General features: G+C 43.0%; 1 protein-coding gene across 13 annotated transcripts in view; it reads right to left on the minus strand.

The window, feature by feature from the left end:
• Positions 1-14,857, minus strand: part of Pms1 (PMS1 homolog 1, mismatch repair system component) — a 98,009-nt gene that overhangs the window by 1,530 nt on the left and 81,622 nt on the right. For all 13 annotated transcript variants that reach the window (XM_042260420.2, XM_076550436.1, XM_042260416.2 and 10 more), the window contains 3 exons: positions 10,104-10,589; positions 4,789-4,919; positions 1,891-2,051 (listed from right to left, as the gene is read on the minus strand). In XM_042260420.2, coding sequence (XP_042116354.1) covers positions 1,891-2,051; positions 4,789-4,919; positions 10,104-10,589 — 778 coding nt within the window. The remainder of the gene's footprint in view (positions 1-1,890; positions 2,052-4,788; positions 4,920-10,103; positions 10,590-14,857) is intronic.

Consider the following 14,857-nt stretch of genomic DNA (forward strand, 5'->3'; position numbering starts at 1 on the left):
ACTGTACCTGTTCTCTTGGTTTCAGATCTGTTACACTAACGTTTCCTCATCCTTCTCTCGCAGGAGGGCGTGTCTCATCTACCTTCTCATTTACCTAAAACTGTTTCCTTTTAGCTAGCCTTGGCAGTGTACACTTGTAATCCCAAGTACTTGGGAGGTTGAGACAGGAAGACGGGCATGAGTTTGAGACCAGTCTGGGCTTTATAGTGAGGTCTCAAAACAAACACACACACACACACACAAAAAGCACCAAAAAGGGAAAAATTATTTTTTCACTCTTTTCTTCGGCTCTTGATACAGAGACCATTATACATCTCCTTTCTGGTGTTTCTCCATCACACTGGAATATTTACCAACCTCTTTTGGTTTTTCCAGACAGGGTTTTTCTGTGTAGCCCTGGCTGTCACATAACTCAGTCTACAGACCAGACTGGCTTCTAACTCAGAGATCCCCCTGCCTTTGTCTCCCAGATTCTGGGATTAAAGGTGTGTGCCTGGTCAACTTCTTTTTGGAAAGACCATTCCCCATAACAATCATACCTAGTTACTCCAATGTGGTTCAGATCAGCAGAACCATCTAAGGCTAGTCTCAACTGCTTTTTTCTCCATTATTTCTGAAACCTTATTTCTTGTCCACATGTTTTTTTTTCCTCTTAAGAAAAAGACTTCTTTGGAGGTCCCTGAAACCATCAGTGCTGAACTGCCCTGGCAACAGGCTGGGAATTTCCACAAGACAAAGCTCCCAAGGGGTCAGCAGAGCTGGTCTGAGTGTACTCTCCAGAGTCACGGGGACGGGCATGCCCTGTGTCTGAACACCACAGACAAGGAAGAGGATGAAAACGAAGCCCAGGTTTGTTTTGAAAATAACACCAGCTGACTTTAACGAGGGACAAAAGTCTGGTCCTTCATCGACACTGGGATGGGCTCAGTAAATAAATAAAATAAGTTTTATTTCTGAGACAAGGTCCTGGTCCTGGTTGGCTGCCAACCTGAGCTCTTCCTGCCTCAGAGGCCTTTTGAGTGCTGGGGACGGGCCCCGGGGACAGGCCCTGGGGACAGGCCCTGGGGGACAGGCCCTGGGGACGGCCCCGTCACCAAACCCCACTTGCCCTAAACACTCTTCTTTTTTAAAACTGAATTTTGCAATTCTCATTTTGGTAGATGCGATAAAGTGTTATCAAAGTAAAACTTCCATTTATTCAACAATTTAGTTCCATTTTTTACAATAATTTAGATATTTCTCTTCCTTTTGAAGAGCTCGGGAATTAGAATCTTTTTTTTTTTTTTTTTTGGTTTTTCGAGACAGGGTTTCTCTTGTGTAGCTTTGCGCTTTTCCTGGAACTCACTTGGTAGCCCAGGCTGGCCTCAAACTCACAGAGATCTGCCTGCCTCTGCCTCCCGAGTGCTGGGATTAAAGGCGTGCGCCACCACCGCCTGGCAGGAATTAGAATCTTAATACAATGTGTTAGACAAATAATATGGGATAAAAATTGAACAATTTGGAAACCATTCTGAGATTACGTATGAAATTAATAGAAGACAACCCTAAAGAATGTTTCATAAATAAAAGTGCCTAAAAACTGCATTATAAGGATCTCTCACAGCATTTATCACAGCTCTATGCTGTGAAATATTTTTATTAAAATTTTAAAAATAGCAATTTGTGAAAACAAACGTTTTAGAATGTGCTCTTTTAACCATTTACTACTGGGCTAAATGGGTAACACAGCCCTTTAATCCTAGCTGAGGGTTAAAGAAGGAGGCAGAGGCAGCGGATCTGAGAACTCAAGGCCAATCTGGTCACAGAGGGGGACCCTATGTCAAAAGAAAACAGAAAGATTTGATCAAGAGCTGTAAAACTCAGGCCACCCACGTGACCAACGAGGCACACCTCCAGGTAACTCGTCACCTTCCGAGGTCTGCACTCAGAGAGCTCCTTCGCATTTCTGTCGATGATGGCATTAAGAATTTCCTTTAAATCCATCACGCCATAGAAGGGCAGACACTTAGCCATGCCTTCTATTTCCAAGTAGTTTTCAGTGCTGGAAACTCCTGAGAGAGAAAAACAAAAACACACAGGGGCATAGTTAAGTTAGCTAAAATTCTATTCCAGAACATATCCATTGGAAACAAAAATCACTGTTAGAACATTTAATGAGGACAGTTTTGTTCCTTCATGGAAAACAAATAATAATTTCCCAGAAGACTTCAATTAAGTCATAGGTGGTCAGTGACACCACGTGTGCTTTATATAATTTAATTTAATCTCAGTTCCTACTGGTCTGTTCTTTGAATTGCTTAGAACATTGCTTACTTTGGAGAGAGAATGAAGTCCCATGACATTTATTAAAATCATGGTGGTTTAAGTGTTTTATCAACTGCTGCCTGTACTTCAAGTCTAGCCCAATGGCCTTAGATCTACTTTAAAGACCTCAATTATTTTAACTTACCAAGAATAAAAACAGGCACTCTATCTGTTACTATAGAATTTTGGGAAATAAAAATGCTAGTGATTATTCAAAGATTCAACTAAGAAAGTTCCAGAAATTGGTGTTATTTATTAAGCTGTTTTAGGTAACTTAGTCATTAAAATGAACGGCCACATGACCGGATGTGTAACTGGGTAGAACATTGCAACAGTGTCTATTCCAAAGCATCACATTAGAGAACAGAAAGTACTCATCCTGTTTGAGTGACAGGATCCTTAATATTGAACTCAATATCATGTTATCCTGAAGTGTGGATTAATGGCGAACTACTAACAACAGGAGTGTGGCAGAACTTGCAGGGATGCAGATCTAGGGACTTGAACGATGCACTCTCTAACCTGTCCTCAGTGACGGCCTAGTTTCAAGTCCAAATGGAGGATGCAACAGTGGCAGACAGAGCAGTAGGAACGCTAATGTTCTTTCCAGGAAATAACTGAGGCAAGATGAGATACTGTATCATCAAGCACTAAAAGATGAGCTACAGAGTTCAAGAGCACAAGGTCCTCGAGAGGGACCCGAAATCACCAAGGAAGGGGAGGAGGACGCAGCAGACTCTAGTCCACCCTTCTTAGCTATTTATACAAATGTGAAGAAAAGGCACCTTCCAGCGACACAAGCTAGAGACATGGACAAAGAAAAAAATCTCCTCTCTCTCTCTCTCTCTCTCTCTCTCTCTCTCTCTCTCTCTCACACTCACACTCACACTCACACTCACACACACACCATTCTTCTCACTTCAAAATTTCCAATTAAAAGATACCAGAGGCCTTGAGGAAGAGCTCAGTTCAGGTCTGAACGGGAGGCTGGAAACTGGAAAAGGATTTGAACTTGTAGCCATGCTACTGCAGAGTACTAGGCTTACTTTTTATTTGTGTGCTTGTGTTTGGGGACAGGTCTATGTAACCCAAGACTGCTTTAAACTCACTATATACATGAGGCCAGTCCCAAATGTGTAGCACTCTTCCTGTCTCATCCTCTCAAGGGATGGTAACAGGCATGTCATCATGCCCAGCCTTGCCACGGATTCATGTTACCACAGGGTTCACACACATTTTGTGACGTTAATACACTGACTTCAATGGAGGACTATGAAACAAATCTGTTAAGGGCTGGACTCTCGAGGCGCGCTGTGTGGGTTCCGGTCCTAGGTCTAACACTGACTATCCTCTAGAGCAAACTTAACTCTTCCATGCTTCAGTTCTTTTCATCTGTAAACTGAAGACGGAGATAGAAGCTACTCTGGAGACTGCTACGGGAGTAAATGGGCTGACATGTTAATTCTTTGAAGGGTACCCTCAAAAGTTATCAGTTGTTACTAATGAGGAAACCGAGAAATGTGTGATCTGGACATGCAATCTCCATCTCAAGTATAAGCAGCTGGATCCATGGAGGCAAGGCATTCCCAGGAGGTGTCTTTACCTTCAAACTGAAAATCAAGCAAAATTTGAAGTTTGGAACATTGAAATATTCTTTTTTCCAGATATCCAGCTCTGTACTTCTGTACATTGTTATTTATTTTCTTTCTAAGATTTATTGCTATTATTTTACATGTATGTTTTGTCTGCATGTATGTCTGTGCACTATATGAAACACGAGGAGGACAGGGTCGTCGGATCCCCTGGAACTGCAGCCACAGATGGCTGTGAGCGGCTCTGTGGGTGCTCCGGAAAAGCAGCCCGTGCTCTTAACTGCGAGCCACCTCTCTGGTCCCCACTTACTGTCTTCTGTGCCTCTGTGAAAGCATTCCTTTAAAAACCCTTTCCTACACTTTGGGTGTGACAATTTAGGCACTGGAGTCTCCCTGCACGGTGGCTGTGGCACTGGACAGGGGAAAAGGGGGAAGGAACAGACGGGCTAACCCAGGGCTAGAGCAGCATGGAAACTACAAAAAGACAGAGAGGCCAGCAAAGCATCCCCGAGGCAGATGCCCTCTTCTCAATCTATCTGGCAAAGCCATGGGACCCAGACACTCCTGGGAGACAGCTGATGCTCCATGCCACTCGGCAAAACCAGTAAATACTTCTAAACAGCAAGAGGTGGCCACTGTCGTTAGACCATCCCATTATTCCACACACGTGTTTTGTCACAGAGCTGAGTAACACAAGAGGGCAACTGGGTTGCCATCTCAGAAGACAACAGAAAGTGCAGTGGTCACCTCAGTGCCCTCTGAAGGAAGTCCACTTCTGCACACCTGGCAACGACTTTCAGTGAAATGAAAATACACCTGAGAACTCTGAAAGCCAAATGCAGCTCTTGGAAAAAGGTCTCCAGGTCAGAGACAGTAAGCCACATTACTGTACCTGGTATCAGTCTGATCCTGAAGCCATTTGCTGTAAGACGAGGGTCACTCAGGTAAGCTGGTCCACTGCATCTCTGCTCAGCTGTTGACATTTTACGTAACACCTCTAAATAATGAGACCCATTAAAAAGACTGAAAAAGAAAGAGATTATGGTTCTTTATGTTAAATATTCAGATTGAAATAAGAGGGCTTATGGGAGCTAATCCAAGAGTGTTTGGAAAAGTGTTACCATTCCTGGAAGTGCCAGGCTCTGTGAGAAAGCACTCTGTGTACGAGGCCCACTGTAGAGCAGGCCCAGAAAGGAGGAAGGGCAGATATAAAGGACAATTTGTCTCTTCCAAAATGTTACAAATTCAATGAGAAATGTAAACAGTAGTTCTCTAAATATAATACAAATCAAAACTTGACCCACAATAAATACCTTTAAAGTAGCTATCACAAATGAAAAGCACACCCTGAGTCAACAGCTACTCAAGTAGTTACACTTAAAAATCAAATGCTACTTGAGGCTTTTTCAACAGCAAGAAGGTTAAATAGATTTTTTTCTTCCAAACACTGATAAATTTTTAGATCAAACCTTGGGAGAGATTCTTTCAGTAAGTACAGCGTGCTTGACAAAGATGCTTCAGCAGAGTCCCTACAAAAGAGGTCTACCTCAGCAGAGAGATCTACTTAGTCAGAAGAGTCACTACAAGAGGCCTACCATAGCAGAGAGATCTACTTAGTCAGAAGAGTCACTACAAAAGAGGTCTACCTCAGCAGAGAGATCTACTTAGGTACACAACAAAATGCCGGGTGATGGTGCAGTATGCTGTTACAAATACATTCCCCTTGGAAAACAAATGAAGTCTCTCAATCACTCAGAATGCCGAGGACTCCACTGATGGTGAGAGCAGATGTCACAGAATGCTTAGGCTGTATTTCTAGCTTGTCTCTGAAATCCATCTGAAAGCTTGTGATAAGGATGAAGTGCAGACTCCACGGGTCAGCAGTCTATATTAGATCTTAGCTATTTCCCCTTCCTGGGGAGATCCATGTGTGTCCCTTTTAGGGTCTTCCTTTTTACCTAGCTTCTCTGGGGTTGTGGATTGTAGCCTGGTTATCCTTTGCTTTGTGTCTAACATTCACTTATGACCATGTTTGTCTTTCTGGGTCTGGGTTACCTCACTCAGGATGGCTTTTTTCTAGTTCCATCCATTTGCCTAAAAATTTTATGATATCACTGTTTTTTTTTTTTGTTTGTTTTGTTTTGTTTTTGTTTTTTAACCGCTGAGTAATACTCCATTGAATAAATGTACCACATTTTCTTTATCCATTCTTCGGTTGAGGAACAGCTAGGTTGTTTCCAGGTTCTGGATATTATGAAAAATGCTGCTATGAGCAAGTGTCCTTGTGGTATGATTGAGCATCTTTTGGGTATATGCCCAAGAGTGGTATTGCTGGGTCTTGAGGTAGATTGATTCCCAATTTTTCTGAGAAACTATTATAATGATTTCCAGAGTAGCTGTACAAGTTTGCACTCCCACCAACAGTGGATGAGAGATCCCCTCACTCCACATCCTCTCCAACATAGACTGTCATTAGCATTTTTGATCTTAGCCATTCTGACAGGTGTAAGATGGTATTGCAGAGTCGTTTTGATTTGCATTTCCCCGATGGCTGGGTAAACTGGGAGTGGGGGTAGAGGAGGGGATGGGGGATGGGAACACAAGGGATCAAGTTGGAGGAGTGACAGAGAAGGAAAGCAATGAAAGAGGTATCTTGATAGAGGGAGCCATTATGGGGTTAGGGAGGTACCTGGTGCTAGGGAAATTCTCAGGAATGCACAAGGATGACCCCAGCTAAGACTACTAGCAATAGTGGAGAGGCTGCCTGAACTGGCTCACCCCAGTAATCAGATTAGTGAGTACCCTAACTGTCATTATAGAGCCTTCATCTAGTAACTGATGGAAGTAGATACAGAGATCCACAGCCAAGCACCAGGCTGAGCTCCTGGAGTTCAGTTGAAGAGAGGGAGGAGGGATTATAAGAGCAAGGGGGGGACAAGAACATGATGGGGTAAACCACAGAGACAGCTGACCGGAGCTAGTGGGAGCTAAGGGACTCCGGAATGGCAGCTGGGGAACCTGCATGCAACCAAACTAGGCCCTCTGAATGTGGGTGACAGCTTGATCTGTTTGTGAGGCCCCTAGCAGTGGGACTGGGCCTGGTACATGAGCTGGCTTTTTGGAGCCCACTTCCTAGGGTGGGACACCTTGCTCAGCCTTGATGCAGCCTCAACTTTCCTAGGGTGGGACACCTTGCTCAGCCTTGATGCAGTCTCAACTTGGTATACCAGACTTTGCTGACTCCCCGAGGGAGGCCTTACCCACCCTGAGAGGTGGATGGGAGTGGGGAGGGGGCAAGATGGGGGAGGAGCGGGAGAAGGGGAGGGAGGGGCAACTGTGGTTGGTATAAAATGAAAAAAAAAAAAAAAAAAGAATCCTGGGTGCGTGGCTTCCTGACTGACACACCTAAGAGCTGTTCTGTTTGTCACCTCATCTGTGAGGTGACCGACCAGCCCTGTATGATCACAGCAGTTTCCCTCATCCAGTCAGGGCTCAGCAGACAGGAGCCTCTGTTCCTTGTGTTATGTACACAGGTCAATCACGCCCTTCAGGTGCAAGCTACACAACTGGAGTTAGAATTCTGCCGAGAGCACTGAACCCAGTCCGTAACTACCCACTCACTGCAGTGAACCCAATCCATAACTACCCCCTCACTGCACTAAACCCAGTCCATAACTACCCACTCACTGCAGTGAACCCAATCCATAACTACCCACTCACTGCACTAAACCCAGTCCATAACTACCCACTCACTGCAGTGAACCCAATCCATAACTACCCACTCACTGCACTGCACCCAGTCCGTAACTACCCACTCACTGTACTGCACCCAGTCCGTAACTACCCACTCACTGCACTGCACCCAGTCCATAACTACCCACTCACTGTACTGCACCCAGTCCGTAACTACCCACTCACTGTACTGCACCCAGTCCGTAACTACCCACTCACTGTACTGCACCCAGTCCGTAACTACCCACTCACTGCAGTGAACCCAGTCCGTAACTACCCACTCACTGCACTGCACCCAGTCCGTAACTACCCACTCACTGTACTGCACCCAGTCCGTAACTACCCACTCACTGTACTGCACCCAGTCCGTAACTACCCACTCACTGTACTGCACCCAGTCCGTAACTACCCACTCACTGTACTGCACCCAGTCCGTAACTACCCACTCACTGCACTGCACCCAGTCCGTAACTACCCACTCACTGTACTGCACCCAGTCCGTAACTACCCACTCACTGCAGTGAACCCAGTCCATAACTACCCACTCACTGCACTGCACCCAGTCTGTAACTACCCACTCACTGCAGTGAGGTGCTCAGCTCAGGACTCCGCTAGCAGAGCAGCATTAGCTGTGAAGGGGACCTTTGGAACCACACTTTCTCAGCGTCGACACTCAGTCAAGAAAGGTTTGCTTCCCTTTGAGCATGGGCACAAAAAACAACAGCCTTTAATGCATCTCCCTAAACAACAGACGCCACTCAGAGGAGAAACATGTTTAAGAAGCTGTATTCTAGACAGGGACAAGAAGATTTCTTGAAAAGTCAATGGAAATCTAGAAATACCATTGAGAAAAGCAATTAAGTTACAAAATTAGATGTGTCCTGGCTGTTCATGAGGAAACAGGGAGAAACTGCTGTCAAGTTATGAGCAACTGGATCCAGTTCCTCCTTTGGTAAGCTTCCTGAGTCGGTCTCTAGAAATGCTGTGGATGGTCCTAGGTCTTCGTCATGTCACTGCTGCCTTACTGAAAATGCAGGCTGGACAATGTTCTCCTGTGTTCGCACCCTGTTCTTTTTCATTAGATGGCTATGTCCTCAACATACCCACACACTGACACCGCTCTCTTTATTCCTGTTCCTTCTGAAGTTATCTAGTTAGTGATGTACCCTATCAAGAACATTCTTACCAGCCTTTAAACTGCAGAGTTTTAGCTACTTTGTCCTAGTACATCAGTCTGTGTCAGACTAGAAACTAAGCGTTAAAAACAAACAAACAAACAAAAAAAAAAAACAGTTTACAGGTTGGTTATTACTCATTTGTACATAAAGCAAGTTACTCATAAAAGATAGATAAAAAAAGCACCCCATTTACAGTGAAAAATATAACTAGTTCAGGCAACAATTATCAGCTGATTATTAGATATTAGATAGAGAGGAAGTTGGGAAGTTTTGAGAGGGAGGATCACCTTCATCCAAAGCTAGTGAACTGTGCGGAGGTTTGAAGCACACCTTCCTACTGGGAGCCAGCCCTACCTACTGGAGAGCAGAACCTAAATCTCCCCATCTTCCTGAAGTTAACTTCCAGCTAAAGACAGGGGAGGAGAGAGGCAAGCACCATACCAGGTGCTGGAGAGATGGCTCAGTGGTTAAGAGCACTGGTTGCTCTTCCAGAAAAGATTGGAGTTCAGTTTCTAGCACTCAAAGCTGGTTGCTCACAATGGCCTGTAACTGCAGTTTCAGGGGTCTGATGCCCTCTTCTGGCATCTGAAAGCACCTAATCATATGTGAGTTACACACACACACACACACACCAAAAATAAAATAAATCTTAAAAATATCCCAAACCATAAACCTCACTGCCAATCAGAAAGTAAAGAGATAAAAGAATATTCCAGTGACTGTTACATAGTAAATCAATCACACAATAAAAAAATATATCCAAATGTAATATGTAGAACTTACATACAGAAATTAAATTCAAAATTATAAAACTAAAAAGCAAATCAAATCAAAACAAAACCCTTTGAAACAATGAATTACAATTCTAAGCTATTATTATTGAGTAAGGTATTAAAAAAACATTTGTGATTAGGTTAGAAACTAATCATTTTTATGAGTATATGAAAGGACTAAGAGTAAGAATTATTCTCACATACTTTAATGAACGAAAGGAAAACTGTCTATGTACACACTTGTATATGGGCAGAAACAGGACGGGGCAAAGAACCCTGGTAATGACTGCTACAGGCGCTCCCTGTGTGATTCCACTCTGGTGTGTGTCTGACAGTGTCAGAGCAGGGTAATATCAAAGACAGCCACAGCACTCTAGCTGTCAGTCACCCTAGAGAAGCCACAAAGGTACAGGAGAAACGAGCTTGGGATTCACTGAGTCAAGATGTGAGCCACTTATGCCTACTAGAGAAGAACTTTCAACTTTTAACATTAAACATCAAAAAAACCTCTGACTTCACCATACCTCTCTGTTAAGATAATTGGATTTTCCAGTGTCTCTGCAGGCAGCTTATGATTCTCAAGAAGTCTCTTAAATAGCAAGGCTTCCTCCACTCTGTATGGGTTTAGTAACATGACATCTGTTCCAGACGCGAGCAGCCATGCATCGGGAAACTTGAGACCGTGGATGAGGCAGATCTCATTCTTCTCTTCTAAGTCAACTTTCTTTTGTTTCTTAAAATTTACTTTTAAGTTTTCCATAGAAAAGGGGACCTCTGTTATTTTAATATTTCCACTCTTCTTGTTTTCATTCTGGGACTGAAAGAGCTCATCAAGTTTCGGCTGATTAGATAATGAGGTTTTTAACTTGTGCTTTTGTGTCAAGCCCCATGCACTGGTGGCCTTTATCTTTTTCCGGCCATCTTTTAATGATACTTGTGGCTCCTGTTCAATAGCTTTCTTCATTTGATTATTGTATCGTTCCAAGTCTTTTTTAGCCTTTTCTTCATATCTAAGAACAGACAGAAAACAGGACTAATGAGCTCATAATAAAAACATAATAATCATCTGAAGTGAATTTTATTAAGAATATGAGCTGTTATTCAATAATGACAAGGAAATGTGTATTAGAACGACCTTCCTATGTGTGCTTAGGATAAACACCAAACAGAGCACAGAAATTGGCTTCTGAAAAGCAGTCAAAAGCAAATGGGAAGGACTTGCATTTACAAAGCTCTTATCCAACATTAAATGGTGGGAGCATCAGGAACTTAGCTAGAAGGTGACACCAACCAGTTTGCGTCATCAGAACACAGATCCTTGCTTCCAGTACTGGAAATTGAGAGAAAATCCCATGTGTGGGAGCCCTCAGGAAACATTAAAAGGCTAATGAGCTGAACAGAGTTTCCAACTGCTTCCAATGCAGGGGAAACAGAGTCTGGTGTCTGAGTTACATGTGGGGCTTTGTAAATACATTGGGCTTTCAATTAAAACTAGAAGAGGGGTGTATCATAGGAGGAAAAACGCTACCCCCTAGAACTGAGTGAATCTCATCATCCTTCAATGCAAAACAAAACCCCACAAGCTCAAAGACATCTGAAGTGAAGAGGCATCACCCATAATGGCCACTGCACAACTAAGTCACCACCCAAGAAGTAAAACAGAAAAATATGAGTCATGGCCGAGGGGAGGAAAAGCCACCTTCAATGTGACTCAGATTTATAATAAATAAAAAGTTTTGTATACATGTTTTGGGAGTCTGGGATGAGCAATAGAGAAAAACAGGGAAATAGGGCCTGAAGGGGAAGCTTAAGTGAGAAGCAGAATTTACATGTGCACATAGAAAGATGTGAAAAGCACAGGACTAAAAGCAGTATCTGGATGGAATATTCTACAGAGCAGAAATGATGGGCCAGTGAACCTGAGGGCAGAGCTACAGAAATGACCACTGTGAGTAGAAAGAAAGGGGCCGGTGATCGCTGAAGCGGCCCGGGGCTCCGTGCACAAGCTTCCCAACACGTGGAGTGTCAGATAAAAAAAACTGCATTTAATGACGAGTCAACAATCTACGAAACACAAATCCAGGCAAACAAAGCCTGCCAGATACGTCAGGAGCAAGCTGGTGAAAACCAAAGGTGAATTCCCCAAGTCAGTCAGCCAGAAGGAAACCAAGAGGACAGTGCAACGCTGGCTGAATGTGCAGCTTCACATCTACCAACCACAAATGTCCTTCACAGGGAAGATTGAGCAAATACCTTAGGATAAAATAAGTTTTCTGCACTCTTAAAAGAATAACAAAAGCATGAAATCAATTACATCTGTGGGCTTTTAGGTTTATGTGAGACTGTGTGGTATTAACTTTAACTGAAGCATGATAAAACGATGCATAATGTATTATTAAGCAAAGCAAGCAGTAGTATAAATTAGATGTTAAAATGTATTCACTCAAACCTTAAATACCTCTGCAACCGCTCTGAGGAAGACAGAAACAGGCAACAGGGGGCAGGGCAGATCTAATGCCAACAACGTCCATTATTGTATTAAATCTAACTAAAGGACAGGATTGCTAGCTTTATGGGCTTCTAGCAGTCGCACTTTTATAATAAATAACACAGGTAGCATAGAATGAAAAATGCATACACTATACAAACAGAAAGAGTAAAAAAAGGAGAGACTGACAACATCAGATGAAGCAGATCGAAACGCCAAGTTATCGGAGTTGAAAGGGCCACTAGGGAGCCTAACACTCAAATGTGTGTGCCTTTCTTCTCCTGATCAGTGGCATAAACAGACTACAAGATGTCAGGGAAATGACAGACCTGAGCAACATTGCTAACCACTTCAACTTAAATGATTTGCAGAAACTCTGCTTCTTTATCTGTGAACACAGAACATGGACCAGGACAGGAAATATGATGAGCCAGACATGGCAAAAGGTGAGTGAAATCTAACTTTCTGTTCATGTTAAACTGGAACCAAGTTTATTTTTAAAAGCCTCAAATATCTGAAAACTAACCAACACAGTAGCATTCACACTAGCCTCAGTGTCCAGCAATTAGAGGTTAAATTAACAAACTTTATTATTCTTATAAAACTAGAAATTACCACTTAAAAATGATGTGTCATGGAAATATTGTTGAAAAGTCAGAGATGTCACATAGTTATTTAAAGTTTAAATACTGGTAAAACCAAGGTAATATAACAGAAATAAAAAATGTCTGCCTGTGGAGGTAGCTGGGATGAGGGAAAGGCATGTTTTCATTGTGGTGGAGGTGTGTATTTCCAAAAATGCACTGAAGTATACTGCTAAGTGTGGTGGTAATCTAATTGTACTGAATTATTATTTTGATTGTATGTTAATAAATAAAGTTGTCTGGGAGTCAGAGCTATTAGAGCCATAGCAAGAGTGTGGCGGTGGTGGCACACGCCTTTAATCCCATAAGATCTCTGTGTGTTCAGGGATACAGTCAGCATTGGAGACATATGCCTTTAAGATCTAGGGGGCTGTACATTCAGACAGTGACGAGGCAGTCATGTGTTTGGATTTACAACCAATAAGAAGGCAGAACAACATACTATAAAAAAACGAACCGACAGGAAGTGGGTCTCTTTTCGCGAAGCTGGGACAGCAGGAGGGAGGGTGAGATTTTAGCTCTGAGCTCTGACTTCTCGGCTCTCTCTTTTACATTGTTTCTGTGTTTCTTATTTAATAAGACCGTTGGTTACATCTACATCTGGCGCCCAACGTGACAAGAATCCATTAAAAACTGCTTGGCTTGGCGGCAGGTCCGCTTTCCCGCAAGGGCGGCAGGCGGCCCGCGGCAGCGGCGGCCCGCGGCGATCAGCTTCTTAGTCCGAGCAGCGACTTCTTAGCCTGGGTCTAGTTCTGCTTGACCTCAGGCTGGACTATCGGTGAGCTGCTTGCTTAAATCCTGCTTGCTTAAAGCCGGTGCTACAAACAACTCAGACCTGCCCTGCCGAACAGGGCCCTGCCTGTAAAGCCAACGCACATGGTCGGAGCTTAAGGAAGTCAGACCCAAGCCTTGACTCGGCACAAGAGGGAACACATGGCTGCATTTAAACTTTAGCCAGCTACGCTTTCTTGTTCTCTCTCTCTCTCTCTCTCTCTCTCTCTCTCTCTCTCTCTCTCTTTCTCTTTCTCTTTGGATTTACACCTGGGACACTAGGTGGCTGCTTTGAAAATCCCCTCGGATTTCTACTGTTCTACGCAGATTTGGTAAGTCATAACATATCAGATATTTTAAAGGAAACTATCTAAAAGAGAATTTTTTCCACATTAAAAAACAAATGGGTTTTATGTGTACATTGGAAGAAAATTGGTTTTTGTTCGAAATTTTAGGCAGTCTGGCAATGGAACAACTATATAATATTAGTATTGGTGGAATTATGCACCTTATCACTATAATAATCCACATTTTAATATTTAAAAAGATAGTCAATTTAAGTGCCAGGATAACAGCTTTAGAAGAACTTGTTAAACCTGTAAAAATTCAGACAGAAGAAATTAACAGTGAAGTTGTTTCAAGTCGGGATCATAAGGTTGCAGAAAGAAAGCCTGTTTTCACACAGTCACCCTTAATTTATCCTGTAACCGTACAGCAGATGCCTGATCAAATGGCTACACAAAATACTTGGGCTCCAATTGAAATGTTGGATTTAAAAAGGTTTAAGGAGGCAATAGTATCTTATGGCATGCATTCTCCATATGTAAAGCAAATGTTAAACACTTGGTCAACATATAATAGGATAGTACCACAGGACTGGCGGGACCTTGCACAAGGTGTTCTGGAACCCAGCCAGAGACTTCAATTTCTGACTTGGTTTAAGGAGGAGGCTAAACACATAGAAAAACAATGGAGGGATAAAGGAATACAAGTTTGCCAGGATCAGCCTATGGGCGAAGGCCAATATGCTTCAGCACAAACACAATGTTTATATGATGTCCAAACCCTAATTTTATGTCGAACGGCAGCCTTGAATGCATGGGACAGAGTTGAGGAACCAGGAAAAAAATCTGAGTCATTTACAAAGGTGATGCAAGGCCCAAAGGAGTCTTTTACAGATTTTTTACAAAGACTGGCTTCAGCAGTAAAGAGAATGGTCTCGGATTCAGAAGCTAGTAAGGCAATAATTGAATCTTTGGCCTTTGAGAATGCGAATGCAGCATGCAAAAGAATAATCAGGCCATTAAGGGCAAGATCTGCACCTATGGAAGATTGGATTAGAGAAACAATTAATGTTGAAGCTGATGAGCATGAT

The sequence above is a fragment of the Peromyscus maniculatus genome, chromosome 13 (genome assembly GCF_049852395.1).
Source record: "Peromyscus maniculatus bairdii isolate BWxNUB_F1_BW_parent chromosome 13, HU_Pman_BW_mat_3.1, whole genome shotgun sequence".
NCBI classification, from domain to species: domain Eukaryota; kingdom Metazoa; phylum Chordata; class Mammalia; order Rodentia; family Cricetidae; genus Peromyscus; species Peromyscus maniculatus.